This window comes from Diabrotica undecimpunctata, chromosome 6, assembly GCF_040954645.1.
Source record: "Diabrotica undecimpunctata isolate CICGRU chromosome 6, icDiaUnde3, whole genome shotgun sequence".
NCBI lineage: Eukaryota > Metazoa > Arthropoda > Insecta > Coleoptera > Chrysomelidae > Diabrotica > Diabrotica undecimpunctata.
Window position 1 is genome coordinate 16611935 of NC_092808.1, and position 19048 is coordinate 16630982.

The window sequence follows — 19048 nt, forward strand, 5'->3', positions numbered from 1 at the left end:
CCAGCCTTCCCTGCCTGGTATCTTAATTGTGAACTTATTGTTAAAGATATATCTCGTAGCTGTTGCATCGATAGGTTGCCCCATCACAGTATCGGCTTTTAGCTCCTCGATTAGCTTTCTGTTATCAGCACCACGCATCTGGCTTATATGTCGCTAAGAATGGATTAATCTGTGCATCACTGATCTGGCTTCGCCCTGTATAAAGATATGGAGTGGTGGTAGATTCAGTGGGACTTCCAACGCTGCTGTAGGAGTTGTTGTTATGGCCCCCGTAATACATAGGCTTGCTAACCTTTGTGTATTACCTAACAGCCTTATTGCTCCCACTTGCTGCGTCTTTGTCCACCACTCATCGAGCCATAGGTTATCATTGTTCTGCAAGGTAGTAGTCAACTGAGCAGTGGGAGAAGATGAGATAATTGAAAGTCAGCCTACAAGGACTAGGAGGAGTTGGCGACAGCAATACAAGAAATGAAAAATAACAGAAGTCCTTGAAATATGCATAGAAATGATCAAGGTTGGTGCAGATCAACTGCAGAGAAGGATATATCAACTAATAGTGCAAACATGGGAAATTATGCAAATAAGGGATGACATGTCAGCGAATGCCCGCTGCATAAAAAATGCAGACAAACTAAAATGTTGCAACTATAGAGGTATAGCCTTACTAGATACTGTATGCAAAATCTTAGAAGAATTTTGAGAAATATACTAAATTACTATAAGACGCACTGTGAAAGTGAATTGCAGGTCTTAGAACAGTTGGCCTAAAATAACAGATCTAGACAGGAAAAGGTTGACTAATCGTGTCAAATTTCGCTGAATCATCGAGTTCCGTCCGCGTGTTCCGATTTTCTATTTACTGTTATTCCGCGAAGCATAAATTGATTTTTACATGAAGGATATTACAGACGGATTGAAACGAGAAAGTTTCTGTCTTTTTCGAAAGACAGAATATCTGCTTCAATTTTTGCCTCTTTGTTACTATTACTTCATTAATATTGTCAGGCCAACTTCTCCGAAGGCGTTACTTGTTTCTTTTCTCGAAACTTGAAGATTTTCATCCTTTATGTAATATGAGATAATAATAATGTACGGATTATATGTTCATTTTTCCATGCATATTTACATATCTCACATCTATCAAATTCTCTATTTTTGATTGATTGATTATTGTAACATTTAATGGTCTTAACGTTTCACCTAAATAAAAGTGTTCGCATTCACAAGGTATTTTATAAATACAATCCTCTGTTCTTTCTTGTTCGTGATTTAGGCTTGGTTTTAGATACAATGTGTTTTTTCTTTAAATGTTGTTAAAATTATATCCTGCCCTTAGTTTTTCTGATAATCCTTTATGTGGGGTATTGTTATTTTCCTCATATCGTGTCTTGTAAATATAGGATGAAGTTGTGTTAAAAAAAATTTCTCCGTTAAGAACGAATTTTCGTTAGAATAAGTAATGTTGGCTCTATCATACAATAATTTGTTTTAATATTCATGTAATTTAGATATCTGTTGACATGTGTTGGTTTTTTATATACAAAAGTCTCATCCAGTATCCTTCTTTGAGCTTAAACATTAAAAAATTTTAAATATCTAAACCTTGTTAACTGTTTTCATAAATACACAAATTTATTACTTGATATTTCAATTATCTCTTCATGAATGCTTCGTATATGGTATTATTTTGACGATATTATCTATATCAGGGGGTTTGCTTGTCTTTATTGTATTGCACATTTACGGTTCGTTATTGACTGTATCCTAAACTATTTCTTTTTTCTGTTCTTACGAATTGATAATTGTCACTTTCGAGATTAAATATTTTCAGAAGGTTCTCTTCATAACTTCAGTCTTGTGTCTTTTAAGATTGTTTAATCTTCCATGAAGTCGCTTTAATTTATATTCATAGAAGCTCTTATCCCCTATTCCCATTTTTATTTTTTTTATATCTTTAGTATCTTTTATTGATTTTCGTAGTAGCCTTTAGTTTTGTATACAATTTATTTCTGTCTGAACTATAATTTAAATATTAAGTTATGTTAAGCAACGCAATTTTTTATAAAATTAATTATATCAATTACTCAAAATAAATAAAATAGTTTTTAACAATAATAAAGAAATTAAACTGTCAATGACCTTGGTACGGCTTTGATTTATTTGGTAATTTATAGTTTTACTTGATTATGACATACAATTTAAAATTTCTGCTAAATGATTAGTAGTTATAATATGTATTTACTGTTCAGTTCGGATAAGTCTTCAAAAATCTAAAGATAACTACAAAAATAGGTCCCCTGTAATACTTTGAATCAAATATAACTAGAATATATTCACAGCCAAGAAAAGTGCGCGAATATGTACATAAACACCGCATGATAATTTTGCCACCGGCATATTCATTGACCGAGGGTATCATAGCGGTAGAGAGAGTGTGAGGCGAGTAGAGTACCCCGCTTCTGTGAACGAGGATCAGGATCTGTTCATGAGTAATTGTTAAGGCGCGTTTTTTTGGCTGTGAATAGACTATAGTCTAACTAGTTTTTGTCACCATAAATACCACAATACCCTTCAACATATTACAAAATTAGATACTAAGCACTCACCACTTTGACAGATCTCTCTTGACTTTCACATTTACGACAATACCACGGACCAGTTGGAACAGTTACAATACCATAACATGCTGCAAAATGTACAGTTATTAAATAAAATTTAAACAACGTATACATTATTAAATAAAACCAAGCATACCCCCTCAAGAGAAATACATATACTGTAACATTGAAAATGCAACACCCGTTAAACATCAAAATATTTTCATATATTTTTGATTTAAATTTCTAAAATGATGTCTACTTTGCCTGAAAATTTTAATAATGAGTCAAGACTCTTTAAGTTCATTTAGACAAATTATTAAGTCAATAAGTTCACTCAATCTTCTACCTATACATGTTCAATGGGTGAAAGCTCTGGAGACCTAGCTGACCAGAGTCACAAAGTAATCTAACAGTTACGGTTGTTGTGTAGGGCCTGGAAGTTTCCAGTTAAAAAACTGAATTTTCTTGTTGGTGCACATACACTATCACACTGAATACGTTTTTAACTCCACTGCAATCGCATTCCCCTATGTCTTTGGCTCAATGTCAAAATAAGATGTGGTCGATAAAAATACAAGCCAAGACCTACAATAAACTGCTCGTAAGGGAAGTCTTTCTCCTGTAGCTGCCTGTGATATAGACTTAAAGGTATAAAATCAGTCTCTAAGGTTATTTACGCTTTCTTAGGCGTTAATTTTGCTGGCTACAGTTATTCAGACAGCAGTAGTATATAAAGGGTTGCCCTAAGTAATTGTACAAAAAAAAAAACAGTAGATTCTATGCTTTAAAATATTACGATTTCAGCCAATATGCATTAATATGTCAAGAAAGATAAAAGGTGTTAAAGTTGAAATTTAAATATAGCTGATAGAGGGCGCCACATATGTCACATGCCTGGCATAAATTTGCGCTTAACTTTTTTGCTCTTCAAGTTAGCCCTATTTGAGTTACAAAATATGAAAGATACATTATTTCAACAAAAAAAAAAAAAGATATATCTGTTAATAACTTCAAAACTCAACCATTTTCAAGATAATCGCATTTTATAAAAATGTGCGATAAAGCATTGAATACCTGTGAATAAGCATAATTAATAGTTTATTCTTATAAAAACAGCTCAAAGATTCTTCTTCTTGATGTGCTTATCCGTTACGAATATTGGCGATCATCATGGCAATCTTTATCTTATCTGCAGCAGCGCGGAAAAGCTGCACAGATGTTGTATTGAACCAGATTCTGAGGTTCTTTAATCAAGATGTTCTTCTTCTTCCTGGACCTCGTTTTCCAAATATTTTTCCTTGCAGGATGGCTTGAAGGAGAGCATATCTGGATTCATTTCGCATAATATGTCCGAAGAATTGTAACTTTCGAGATTTGATGGTGGTCAGTACTTCTCGGTTCTTAGTCATTTTTCTGAGGACCTCTTCATTTGTGACTCGGTCAGTCCACGGGATCTTAAGTATTCTCCGATATAGCCACATCTCAAATGCTTCCAGTTTTCTGCACATATCTTCGTTCAAGGTCCACGATTCAACACCATAAAAAAGGACAGAGAAGACGTAGCATCGTAGCACTTGACTCAGTTGTGACTCTTGAAGAAGGCCCCCATCCGATTGAAGGTGGATCTAGCTTTTCCGATGAGTGCACTAATCTCCTGGTTGTTGGTCCATTCATCATTTAATATGGTGACGAGGTAGTTGTAGTGCGTCACTCTTTCTACAGGGGATTGGTTGACGTAGAGTTGACCTTCTGTTATCCTTTTCTTGCTAATTATCATAAGCTTTGTCTTCTTGACGTTTATATTAAGTCCATATTGTTGACTGTAATATATGATTTTGTTCATAAGAACTTGTAGCTCTTCTAAGTTGTCCGCAAATACTATGGTGTCATTTGCATATCTGATGTTGTTTAGCCGGTAACCATTTAGTAGAATAATTTTTTCAGTTTCGTGCAAAGCTTCGATAAATTTTCTTTCAGAGTATAGATTGAAGATTAGAGGAGACAAAATACAGCCTTGCCTCACTCCAAGCATGATTTTCACATAGTCAGTGTGTTCATTGAGATTAGCTGTCTGATTCCAGTAAAGATTTCTAATTATTTTCAGATCTTGGTTGTTAATTCCTGCTTCTTTTAGTATTTGCATTATCTTGGCGTGCTGTACTCGATCAAACGCTTTCTCGTAATCAACCAGACATGCGTATACGTCGCAGTTGACGTCTCTGCATCTCTGGAATAAGACTTGTACTAATAACAAAGCCTCTCTAGTACCAACAGCATTTGTGAACCCGAACTGCTTGGGGGAAATTGGACTTTCACACAGCTTGTAGATTCTCTTATGAATTATCTTTAGGAACAATTTTAGGAGATGACTCATGAGGCTTATAGTACGATAATCTTCGCATTTTTTGGCTCCTGTTTTTTTTTTTAAGTGCAATAAACTCAGATTTCAGCCATTGTGTTGGTATTTCTCCAGAGTTGTATATGTTGTTAAATATCTTTGCGATTATTGCTATTGATTCGTTGTCCATTAGTTTGAGTAGTTCTGCTTGTATATTATCAGGGCCTGCCGCTTTGCCATCCTTTAACTGTGTTATTGCGGAATAAACTTCCTGCTGTAATATTCAAGCTCAAAGATGGTGATGTAAACAAAAAAATGCTTTTTTTACGGCTGCTAAATGTGTTATTTGAAGCCAGTTTTAATTGCAATCTTAACATAGTAAGCTGATGTCACGAATGCTTTTGACAACTAAAAATAAGTCTTAGTCTCTTTAATAAATCTTAATAAGTCGAAAAGGGAATATTTAAGAAGATAACCAAACAGGCTGCAACCTAATCACCAAATCTTTAAACATATTAAACATATTTTGGAATTTAGGCGAAAGTGGTTAATTTCGTCCTAAATTTGATAAATAACTTAGGCCGACCCAAAAATTATTACTCCTGGTCAAGAAGATGAAGTAATGGTCGACGATGATTTTCAAGTAAGTACACGACACGACGTTTATTTTCAGCGTTGGGAATCAGCAAAACTTCAGTTTTAAAAATCCACACCGTAAGCATTTTCACTCTAACCATGTTACACCTGTACAAAATCTATTTCCAGCAGAATTACCTTTAAGATGCAGATTTGCAAATGATATCAGAAACAGGCAAAATCTTGACTACTTCTTCATTCTTCAACAATCATTTCTGGTACACTGAAAAATCCTCGTGTTAAAAGAGAGAAAGGCATTTTCAACATAAATTAAAAATACACGTATGGTGTGGAATGATTGGTAATCATTTTTTAGGGCCATGCGAGTTACCTCGTAATTTAAATGGTGAGAACTATTTACATTTTTTACAAAATTATTTTATTGATTTGTTGGAAGAATTGCCATTAAGTTAAGATAAAATGTGTGGTTCATGCAAGATGGTGTACCCAACATTATACGAGGGCAGTGAGAACATAATAAAAACACCAACTTTCCCAAACGCTGAATTGGTCATTATAGTCATTTTCGTTGGCCACCACATAGGCCAGAATTGAATCCGCCCGATTTTGGTGTATGGGGCACAACGAAACAATGTGTTTACAAGAATCCCATAAACACTCACAACCAACTTCTGGAAGATATAAATATTGCAGCAGTTTCTTTTAAACCAATGATGCTGTTTAATATGTGACGATCTTTTATAGAACGTATTGATAAATGTATTGAAGAAAATTGTGGACATATCGAACATTTACTTTGACAAAGTGTTTAATGTTATTCAGTTTAACCATTTCTTAATTTGGTTTGAAAATAAAATGTATTTTATTGGAAATTTAATTTAATATAAAACGTAAAATGTTTAATAAAAAAATATATAAGTGTATACTATTTTTTCTTTAATATTTTGGAAACTATTAAATTTAGTATTTCATACCAAAATTCAGAAGTATTAATGTTTTTGTCTATTTTTTCCTTCGATACCTGCAGTATATGTATACAGAAATATCTGAAACCGCCAAGGTCAGACTGAGGAAGAACTTTGGTTACACGATATTGTCAGATCAATCGGGTTTCAAAGGTTTTTCTGCCGGTTTGGTCACATCTATCTAATTTTGGAAGATTTTTCGTGTCGTTTGTTGGGTGTTTGAAATCCAGAGCTTTGTCCATTCTGAATGTCACGACCCTATTTGGCGATTTTTTTTACACTGGATAAACTGACACCAGTAAACACGTATCTGTTTAATTCAATTACTTGACATGTTATACAACTACTATTTAAATGGGAATAAGCCACAATTAAAGGTTAAAGTACGTTTATTGACGTTTCAATTTCCACTTCGGAAATCGTTCTCAAAATACAAACATTAGTTTGGAAATTGAAACTTCAATAAACTTACTTTAACCTTTAATTGTGGCTTATTCCCATTTAAATAGTAACTATATTAAAATGTCACAAGCAAATAGCTTCAGAGCAATATGTTATACAACAATAAATCTGTTTATTTTGTTGGTAGTCGAAAATATTCAGAATACTTGTTTACAAAAACAATTGTTTAAACATAAAATTAACTTACCTGTCAAAGCAGCTATCCGTTCTTGTATCCTAAGTAACTCATTAATTAGTATATTTCCTTCTGCTTCTTTCTGCGTAAATTTTAAAACTGTATAATTTCACGGGATTCTGCACTTAGTATTGTAGTTTTCACGGCACTTGTATCATGTTTCATGTTTATTAATAAAATAAACCTTCGGGAGTGGCCTTCGCATTTTTAGATATTTCTGTACATTTGTAATTCCATTAAATCAGAGTTATGCAGGTAATTTATAATACGCGATTATCTCGAAAACTGTTGAGTTTTGAAGTTATTAATAGGTATATCATTTTTTTTAATAATGTATCTTTAATATTTTTTGACTCAAATAGCGCTAACTTGAAGAGTAAAAAAGTTAAGCATAAATTTATGCCAGATATGTGGCGTCCTCTATCAGCTACATCAAAGTAAACATCAAATTATAATTCCTTTAACTTAAAAACCACCAGTTATAAATGTTTATACATAAATGTCCACAAACATGAAAGTTTAAATTTCAAACATGAAATTTAAAATTTTAACTTTAACATTCTGTTGGGATAATTTATTTTTAGGAAAACCACTGAATCAAATTGTGAATATTTTTTATGATATAGTTTACTTAGCTATAGAATTATTTATCCCCCTAAAAAGGTATTCAAAACGTAGATTCCCTTCTTGGTTCTCTCCAGAGTTGAAGGACCTGACAGTTGAGAAAAAGAACGCTCACAAAAAATATCTTTTATCTAAATCACTTCTGGATTATCGCACTTTTTCTCAGCTTAGGGTCAACTGCAAATTGTTAAGAGCTGAAGGTTACAGAAATCATATTTATTCAACAGAATTATCATTAAGAAATAATTTGAAGGGATGTTGGTCCGTTGTGAATTCACAGAGGGGAAAGCATTCCTTGCCCGCTGTGTTGAGTTATGATGGTGTTGAATCCAGTCACGGACAAGATATTGTAAATCTTTTTGCATATTTTTCTACAGTCTATTCCACTCGAATATGTGACATACCCAGTGATTCACCTTCACTTGGTCTTCCTAACTTGACTGGTTTCAACATAACTATATCTGATATTTATTTAAAATTATCAGAACTGGATGTGAATAAGGGTCCTGGTCCTGATGGATTGCCTCCCAGTTTTCTTAAGAATTGTTGTTTTATATTCTCTTTTTAACATTTTTAATCTATCCTTAAATAAGGGTGAATTTCCGGAATGCTTGAAAAATAGTTTTTTAACATCTATTTTTAAAGTGTGAGATAATTCATTGGTGAATAATTACAGGCCCATTAGTATAATTAGTGTAATACCAAAGATATTTGAATGTTTTGTATGTGACTATCTTAAAGCTTCACTTGAAAAACAGCTAGTAGACCAATGATTTGGATTTCGGAATAGCAGATCAACTGAATGTAATATACTAGTGTTTGTGGACTTCCTGAGGAAGGCCATGGAGAGGGGCTGTAGGGTACATGCAGTATACACTGATTTCTCCAAGGCCTTTGATTGGGTCAACCATAATATTTTCATAGTTAAACTTAAAAAAATGGGTGTTGATGGGCCACTTCTTAGATGGCTGAGAACATACTTAATTGACATAGTTCAGATGGTGCGTATCAGGGATTTTGTTTCCAGTGAGATTAAGCTTCCAGCACCGTTCATCCCTTCTTTTTGCGGACGATCTTAAGTTCTACACAATTATCAATAATACAGAAGATTGTGTTCACGATCTCAATCAGTTGAGTGAGTGGTGTGTGTTAAATGCCATGGCCCTGAACGCATCTAAGTGTCATGCTGTTTCTTTTAGAAAATCGAGAGACCCAATGGAATATAATTATAATATAAAGACCATTCTTGTTGACTGGGTTACTGAAATTCGTGATCTGGGAATTAATTTAGACTCAAAACTTTTATTTGAATCGCATTATATGTCAATAATTTCCAAGTCTTTACAAATGCTTGGCTTTATAAAAAGATTCACTAGAGACTTTCAGAATATTGAAGCGATTAAATTACTATATTGTTCTTTAGTCAGACCCCATTTAGAGTATTAGTCTTGTGTATGGTCTCCATCTTATAATATTTACACATAAAAGATTGAGACAGTTCAACACAACTTCTTGAAATATGTAGCATATAAACAGGGTATACCTTTTGAATTAAATCAAGTAAATTATGATCAAATTGAAACCCAACTTAATTAATTCTACAGTCTTGTGTCCTCAGCTACTTGAGCAGATTGGTCTGCATGTACCTCTCTGTAGAACACGATTAAACCAACCTTTTTATGTTTCTCTTCACAGAAACAACTATGCATATAATAATTTTTTATCTCAAGCCCTAAGATGGGCAAATATTCACCCAGATCTAGATTTTTTTGCACTAAAGGCCGAGTTCATTTCTGGTTCATAATCATAATTTTGATGTGTAAAACTAAATTACTTGATTAATTTTTTTGATATTTATACTTTTATTGTTGTGATATTTATACTTATATTTTTTTGTTTTATTGTATACATTGTAAACATTGTTAATCTTATTGGGCAGCAGCCCGTTGAAAATAAATAAATTTTAAAGCAAGTTGGCTTAAATCATAATATTTTAAAGTGTAGAATCTACTGTTTTTTTTTGTACAATTACTTCAGGATCACCCTATATAAGACGTTGTTGCGTTTGCTCTGTGTAAAGTAATTTCAAGCTCGAACTACAGTGATTGATTTTTACTATTCCTGCTGACAATTTCCCAAAACGACATTCCGGCATCTCTCAATCCTGTAATGCTACCTTGTACAAATTTACTTAATTGAATAAAGTGAGCGTGTTACTGGAGGTACAGTAACTAATGCCTTCAAAACCAGTAAAGCAACAAAAATAAATAATTTTAAAAATTCCTATTATCATACAGAATAAAGGCACCATTTGACCAAACACAAATATTTTTATTGATATTTGCTTTCCATGCAACACATCATTTGCCAAAATTTCGTTAATATTTCTTATGTTTTAAGTGGGTGTATCATTTTCAATATCACTTAGTTACACTTATATATACAACTACAAAAACCTTGTATATGTGACTCAGGTCATCATGTATAGTTGATTTTAAAAATAACATATGTAAGATGTATGTATGCAAGAACATATGCATATACAATATATAAATGTTTTGACTCAATACTTATTTTCAAAATATCAGTATATTCAAAATATAATACAGTACCAACTTATTTTTGTAAGAATCTTCAGTGTAATTGGAAAGTTACCCAAACACTAAAATTGTCAATTTGTTTAAAGATCAAAATTTTTATTTATCAGGTAATAAGAGACTGTGTGAAGTACACTGTTAAAAACAGTTAAATCCGTACTAAAAAATACCTACAACATAAATGAGCCGCTCAGAGCCGGAGTGGTATAAGTCAAAATATTACAATTAAGTGTAATTTGTGTTATGACTGCTAGAGAACTCGCAGATATTTTTAATAAAAACAGAATGTAATTGCTCCCATAAAAATAATGTAACAAAAACAAACAATAAAACCAAGTTTGAAGCATTTATTAAGATCATAATGTCCATTATCATTGAATGCAATGTACATTGAGTTACGACAGTATTTGACTTACAAAGAGTACAAAACAAATGACGAATGATGCCAATAGTCAAAAATTTAATTTTTGGCATTTACTATACTATTCTTCTGGGGGTATGATATGTTCTTGCTAACAGTAAAGTGGTATAAGTTCGCGCACCTTTGATTTATGTCATTTTTTATTTTTATTTATTTATTATTTATTTATTTTATATTTATTTTTATATTTATTTTATTATTTTAACTTTGACGGATGTAATATAAATTTAGCTAAAATTCCAAAATTATGGCAAGTAGCAAGCAGTCCTTCATCATTTTTTGACAGTGTCTGGTTTTCTTAATCAGCAACAAATGGTCAAGACATAGCTAATTTATTTATGAACTTCTTCCAAACTGTGTATTCACCAAATAACAACAACCTTTATGTACCTGTCCATCCATTAAATAGCAACTTTAGTACAAATATTGGTCCTAAGATTACCATGACTGATATTTTTAATAACATAAATAAGCTGCCCAATAAGCTTACTACTGACCCAGATGGAATGCCTAATTTTTTATTTAAAAAGTGTGTCTGTATTCTTGTAACACCGTTTTTTATTTTGTTTAATAGATCTCTGGAAACCTCTATGTATCCTTCTTCATGGAAAGAAAGTTATGTTGTTTCTATATCTAAAAATAGTCAGAAAGACAACATTGAAAATTATCATAGCATCTGTATACAATCTGCAATCCCTAAGCTCTTCAACTGTCTTATAGCAAAGCAACTTTCTTGGTTCTGTAAAAGCTTAATATCTCAATCACAACATGGTTTTCATAGCGCAAAAAATCCACTGCAACAAACTTGGTTTGCTATTACTTAATCTGATATATTATACACAGATTTTGAATGGATTAAAAATTCTACACCTGGTAGAAGTCAAAGAGTCAAGACAGGTTATCTGTCTGACAGTATCTCAATAACATCTGGAGTCCTCAAAGTGGCCACACTTCTCCACTTCTTTTTAATATCTCGTTAAAGCCATCGCTTCCTGTTTCCTAAGTAGCAAATGTCTAACATTGGCAGATGACTTGAAATTTTGGAAAGTTATAGATAGCTTAAAAGACCAAGCCTTGTTGTAAGATGACTTAGACTGACTACAATCAGAACAAACTTCACTGAATTATGTTTCTTCTACTCTTTACGTTTAACTTGGCTAAAAAGATATCTTGCTTTGTGATATGTATATTCGTATTGTTCAATTTTCTTCTTTTTATAATTTGATTGTATTTTTTAGTATGTAAGATTTTTAGTCTCATTTTTTAAACTTTTTGATATTGATTTTATATTATAAGTAATTTCAAGTTTTGAATCCTAACTGTTAATGGGGTTATACCGTGTATTAAATAAATAAATAAAATAGATCTTGTATGGATAATTAGTCCACTCTATGTTTTGTTTTTCTGATTTTTACAGAAATTAATAAACAACTAGAGAAAAAAATATTAACACACTACAGAATGTATTTTTGTACAGTAGAATGACAAGAAATAGAAAATACAGCCTTGTTTATGACTCAGATGATATTAAACATACCACTGTTATTTACATACCATTTTCACCAAATCAACTGGTTTGATTTAACAAGTTTTGCATTAGATTCATGATATGTAACTAGAATGTTATATTTTTTATCCTTTTTATAGATCTTTAGTAGTATTTCAATTTGAAAAAATTATATTTGTATTTGGTGCTTTTGTTTTACAAAAAACTTCTAATTTACACTATAAGTAAATGTTCACACAAGACAAATAATCATGTTGATTCTTAGATAGCTACAACTGCAGGATTAAACCAAGAGTCTCAAATTATATCAACAAATATTAAACTAACCTTTCTGTTTCTTTTATATATTGCAATCAAGTAATAGTAAATCTAATACAGTCTAACCTACTCTATTTTATCTACAACTAACCTAATCTTACAAAATACTTTATTATGTTATTATTTAAAACATGTGTTAACGGAACAATTTTGTTTGATTATGTTCAATTTTTGAATCAGACTATTATGGAACTGTTCCCATTAAAGAAACAATGCCATTACTTGATAAGAACATACAAATAAACAAAACTGAGAAATGGTTTACCATAACGTAAAATCTACTTAAAAAATACTAAAATAAAAAACTAAATTACAAAAAAAATGGAAATATCTTGAATACATATCAATATTTCTAGATTTTTAGTTAAGCCTCATTCGCACAAGTGCTTTATCAACTTTTGATCAACCATTAAAAGGCTTTGAAATGAAATAAATATGATATATCATATTGGAGAATGTATGTAATAATTTCCTGGAAAAGATGAGTAAAGATCTCAGTGTGAATGTTTAGTCAAGTTTACAATTCAAAGGGCATTACAATACAATAATTACTACTAACAGAGGCTTTAGGTTACTATGATTTGAAACTAGGCACACAAGAGTTGACAACATTTAAGAGATTAGAAATGATAATTAAATTGTGTAATGCCTAATTAATTGTGTTCATGCTCGTATATCTTTCTATAAACATTACTTTATTACTGTGGCAACATCGCTGTGTCTGCTGACACATATACCCTAGAGTAGTCATAAGAACATGCCAATGTTATGATTCAAAACTGGAGCCAACACAAAATTTAAGTGAGATACATGCCTACTGTCAAAAATTCATGTATTTATTGTGTTTTAATTCAATAAAGTCATTCTTTCACATCATGTTTGATTGATTTGAGGTAGACTGTTCTTATAAACAATATAATGAAACTGTTGAAGATATTAGGCTACCCTTATATATAGTTGTATAGCTTGATTTTACTACAACTTCTCTTTTATGTATAATAATTGTCTTCTTCAATATCTCAATAAATGTGTGATACATCCTATATGTAATTACATTAAATTATGTAAATTGTTTGTTTTTGGAATGAATAAAAAATAAATAATCATCATCCAAATGTCATTTAGGTTGAGGAACCTACAGGTTGGTGCATTCCATTTTAACTACAAAAATCAGAAATGAAGTAGAACCAATATATTTAGTTTACATAATAAAAGAATGTAACAACACTGATAGAAGGTTTTATCAAGATAGATAGAATTTGAGCAGATTTAATTTTTTTACAACTTTAAGATACCATCAAAATTTTCTTTTTATCACATTTATTTCTCCACAAATACTTGTGTATATATCATTGAAACTAGAGTCAAAGTATTACATTGTTTACATTCATGCAAAAATACCTATATAGATTGTATATTGGATTTCTTAGGATAAGTGGGACATTTTTCCCATTTGGTCCCAGTGAAGATAGCCTCAAATTAACTGTCAATTAAGTTTCACAGAACGAAATATTGCTTTGGCAGTGTTGCCATGTGCTTATAATGTATATGCTTCAAATACAAAGAGAAAGCTTTTAAAATGTACATTTTTATTATATTATTTTATGGGTTCTGCAATTTTATACCTTATATAAAACATTAATGAATTAATATTAGTTTCATTTGATATTAATTGCAATTAATTATTAGAAATTTTTTTTGGCAATTGCCTTTTTATAGGTTAGCGTATAGATTTGGCAATAGAGTCAGAAACCTCAAACCACCAGTTGCCAGATTGCAACAGATGTCTTTTAACTTTATTATTTATACTGAAATTTTACTATTTACTTTTGAAAACTGTTTTAAATATCTTATTCCTTTTGATTGCGTATGTTTCATTTGTAATGTAAATTTCAACACTGCCAAACACCAATATTTCATTCTGTCAAACCCATTTGAGGCTTTCTTCACTGGGACCAAATGTGAAAAACGTCCAATAAGTGTATATAAATTATTGAATAACAAGTTCATACAACAAAATATGTTGAGATAAGCAACATTTTTATAAGTTCCAAATAGTTCATAAACTTCGTACCTACAAATAACTACATATTTGACCGTTGTCACTTCACAGACAGTTGACTACAACAATTTTCTCCTATATGTTTAAGGACTTGTATTGTAAAAGATGCAAACAAACCCAAATTATAAATATCCTTAAGTAATCCAGGTAGGAGAACATAATTATAAGGCAGTTAATATGTTAAAGGTATATGTCAGATTAGTTACCTTGGTGAACAGCTACAGTGCAAGATTGTCCATCGCAGTACACAAGGGGATTCTCAGACCAGCCTCTATCGTCAGAACAAACACAACAGCCTCCTACCATTTCCCTCATAATGCAGAAAAACAGTATTTGCTAAACTAGCGATTCCACAATCCCACCCAACAGAGCCAGAGCAACAGGTTCACATTCATCTCTACGTTTTCTTTGGTTCCGTACTGCAAAAATTACCCTGAAACAAGAAAATGTTTATTTTGTATAGTACAACAAATAAAAAATACTAATGTAAATTGGAACAAGGTTATTACAAGCATAAACATTTGAACATTATATAATTGCATTATACACAGTTATAAATACGAGCGAAGGTAGATTCGTTAAAAAAATAAGTTAAACTTTAAGTCATCTTTTCATTTCAAACACATTTTCTAAGAATAAACAATATCTATTTACGTTTATTGTTTCGTTTCTGGAACACCATGCCTCCCACGATCTTACCTAATTTCTTGTTTTAATGTAAACAGCCATGATCACGTGTACTATTCCACTCAGGAGAGTTATAATTTTGGTGTAGTCTCATAAGCATTTACTTATATTTGTAGTGTGCAGTAAAATACAAAATAAAACATTCAATTAAATAGTCACCATTTTGTTTTTTCTGATTTGCACGAAAAACAAAAGCGCTGAAAGCGGCCTCCCACAGAGGATGCGCAAACGATATTGGAACTGTATAATAATTCAATACGGCGTTTCGGCTATTCTGGGAAATCCGTAAGGTAGGTAACCCACAATACATATATAATAATGATCAAGCATAATATATGACGATTTCACGACTTTGGGCATTTAAAACCTTATGCTTTACTAGCTACTAGTTTATTTCCATAATTAAAATTCTGCCGCGGGTTGTATTAGTATTAGAATAAATGATTTTTACTTTGCCGGCAAACTTGACAAACCCGCAACATTGAAAGACAAAGTGAAATTTGCCAGTCTGTATATAGCGAGCTCTGTATGTACGGATCCTTATTATTCTTTCTACTATAGGCATTCGTAGGACCAAAATTCCCAAAAAGAAGGTTTGGAACCTCAGCTCGAAATCTTCTTGGACGAAAGGAAACTTATCTATGAGATTTCCCTATATTCTGAATATGCTAGTTTAGAATAAATACCAGGAATAACTCACAATATACCGAGGAGGTATTATAGTTTATGTTTGGGAGGGAGAAGGTATTCGAAATACCGAATTTGCAAAAATGTACGTTCGAATTTTGCGTAGAATAGAATGCAAGTACTTTACATATATTTTGGACATGCGTAAACAATATGTTCAGTTTCTTGCGTTTAAATTGCGGAGATTGTTATTCGAATTACAATATTAATTGTAGTTTAAAGACAATAGAACTTCAAGAAAAAGAAAAAGTACAAGAATAAGAAAAAATACCTATCCAAATTCAAGAACGTTCTTCCTTGCATCAAAATCAAACCTAAATCTATATAAGCTTTCAATACTTAAGGAGTTTAAAAGAATAGGTATAAGAACATAAGAATAATAATAAATTGATTTCAAATTCATTGGAGTTTTTCCTTACACCAAGATGCATCTACCTACGTACCAAATTTCAAGACTCTAGGACTTATCATTTAAGAGTTATCACACAGACGGACGGATAGATAAAACCACGATTTCAATAAAGACCTGTTGGGTCGTTAATAATTACAACTTAATAATATACGAAAAGTAAAATAAAGCAATAAAGAATTCATTGTTATGATCAAGTTATAACCGAGTTCGTCAATTGTATGCAATTTACATAACATTAACCAATATCATACTGACGCTAAGTTGATCCTAATTGATTTTTTCTATCCAAAAGACTATTTTGTCTTAAGTCTGCCAAAGTACTAAACTATTTCCGAAAAAAATGTTCAGCAAACTCAGGAAGAGTTATTAGTTTCTACAATATCTGAACAGGCGTTTCGAGTACAATTTTCGTACTTTTGGGAGATACCGAGAAACTCAATATACTTATATCAACATTGATTGTCTGGAATTCGAAAAAATGATGGAATAGAGCGTTTGGAGAACGATTTCATCTGCAAACTTAAGATTATTTAAAAATTTCCCATCTACATTGATGACCTTCTCGTTCCAATATGTTGTTTTACATACGTATTCTAATTCTAGCAAAGTTGTAAACAATTTAGGAGACGACATGTCTTCTTGTCGAAAGCCTATTGGGGTGTTCAAATAATAATAGTTAATCCCTCCATAAAACCTAAATAATCCTTTTTATAAGACTTCTCTAATTTTCATTGAAGTCCACTTCCAAACATTCTATTGAGCCCGATAATTATCTCCTGTTTTATTCCTCTTTTGCAAGTAATTAATATATATTTTACCTTAAAGAAAATGATCAGTAACTTCCTATTATTTTGACATAAAACCAGCGCCATCTATTAAACAATTTCAAACCAAGCTTTCATATGACAGATTTCTTAAAAATACAATATTTTCAAAAAAAGCCTTTTTAATTGTAAGATTACCACACCACTACCTACGTGACAAACTGTGGCTACACTTTAGAATCTATTAAACAATGCTATTATTATAGTTCGAATTTACGTGTACTTACTAACAACGTGTACCTACTAACATACAATAATATATTATAATAAAATCAATACCTAGGCATATGAAAATCTACTGTGCCTTCCTTTTTAAAATATTTTTACATACTTAATTATAAAAACATTTATATTTCGTCCCACTGGCATTTTTTTATTATATATTATATTATATATTATAGTTTAACTTTTCATTCAATTCTTACTCCTGCTCAAGACGGTTTTCTTTTATGTTTTTTTTACCGTCTCTAGATCGTTTTCCAGCAAAAGAAAACAGTTACGAAAATAATACACAATTGTACAAAATCTAGGAGAAATATATACTTATAAAAGAAATACAATTTAGTTAGTTACAAGGTAACAGAATCAACACTGAGAAAGAAATCATACAACAATGGGAGGATTGTCTTGAAAAAATATCTGTATGTCAAATTTTAAAGAATAGAAGTTATCGGCGAAGAAAACGAATTACTAGAGCTTAATGTGAATATACAATTTATTTAACTTGTAAAAAGACGAATTAGAGACAGAAGTAAAAAGGCGAACAAAAATTTACTTGGATGTAAGAACAAAAGTAACGAAAGGAAGTAGTGGTCCAATGAGAAAAGTAGAGATCTAGCAAAAAACTCTCAAACAAGGCAGATAATGTTATCTGATCATAATGAAGCCAACAATTTTTTTTATAGTTGTATTACATGTTTACAATCTACTCTATACACAGACTAATAAGCAAATAGTCTATAAGTAAATTAACGTGAATTAGGTACCGTCCAGTGGCGGTTCTCTAAGAATTATTATTGCGGTAGGTCTTCTGGCCATACTGTCTTCAATCTTCTTTCAGCAAGTGGTTGGGTGAATAAATTATTTATCAGTTCGTTGTTGTGATCAGTGGTGTAATTTTTATATTTTATTGAATAATTTTTGCCTGTTAGGTGTAATTTATTTTCTTCGGGAATTGTTTTAATTATATTTACTATTCTGTGGCATTTTTGAATGATTCAGTGTTCACGTCTAAATCCGAATTGGTGTTGTGGCATGATACTATAACATAACAGTGTTGTGTTATATTTTCGTTTATGGGAACAACTTACTCGATTTTATATAATAGTAGCCTTTCTAATAATGTCGAAAGTATTAGAAAGGCTTCTTCATCTTGTAGTTCCTTCTCCTATCGGAGGTTGGATAGCTGTGATGATAGCCAACCTCCGATAGGAGAAGGAACTATAAGAAGAAGAAGCCTTTCTAATACTTTCGACATTATTGGGAGTAGGCTTATAGGTCGATATGAATTTGCTTGTGTTGCGGGCTTACCAGGTTTTGGAATCATAGTAACTTAAGCAAATTTCCATTATATCTTGGAAAGTAATTCTCCTGTTATCAAATCATAGCCAGGAGCTTTCTTAGGATTTAGCATTTTTATTAGTTGTCGAAGTAAATGTTATTAGAGGAAGAGATATTTGACATGGAGTTTCGAGGTACATTCTTATATCATTTTTATCGTTATTAGAATCTGGTGCTGAGAATACAATTGCAAGATGGTCTGCGAATAC

The 19048-nt window shown here is 31.5% G+C and overlaps 1 protein-coding gene across 5 annotated transcripts in view; it reads right to left on the reverse strand.

Moving 5' to 3' along the window:
• LOC140443192 (uncharacterized) overlaps nt 1–15590 on the reverse strand; it is an 86423-nt gene extending 70833 nt beyond the window's left edge. For 2 of the 5 annotated variants that reach the window (XM_072534303.1, XM_072534304.1), the window contains exons 1-3: nt 15369–15589; nt 14876–15102; nt 2610–2689 (exon numbers count right to left, since the gene is read on the reverse strand). In XM_072534303.1, the coding sequence (XP_072390404.1) occupies nt 2610–2689; nt 14876–14984 (189 nt within the window). In that variant the 5' untranslated portion in view covers nt 14985–15102; nt 15369–15589. Of the gene's footprint in view, nt 1–2609; nt 2690–14875; nt 15103–15323 lie in introns of those variants that run through there. The other 3 variants (XM_072534301.1, XM_072534302.1, XM_072534305.1) reach the window with 3 other exon arrangements.
• Between the last annotated feature and the right edge of the window lie 3458 nt (nt 15591–19048).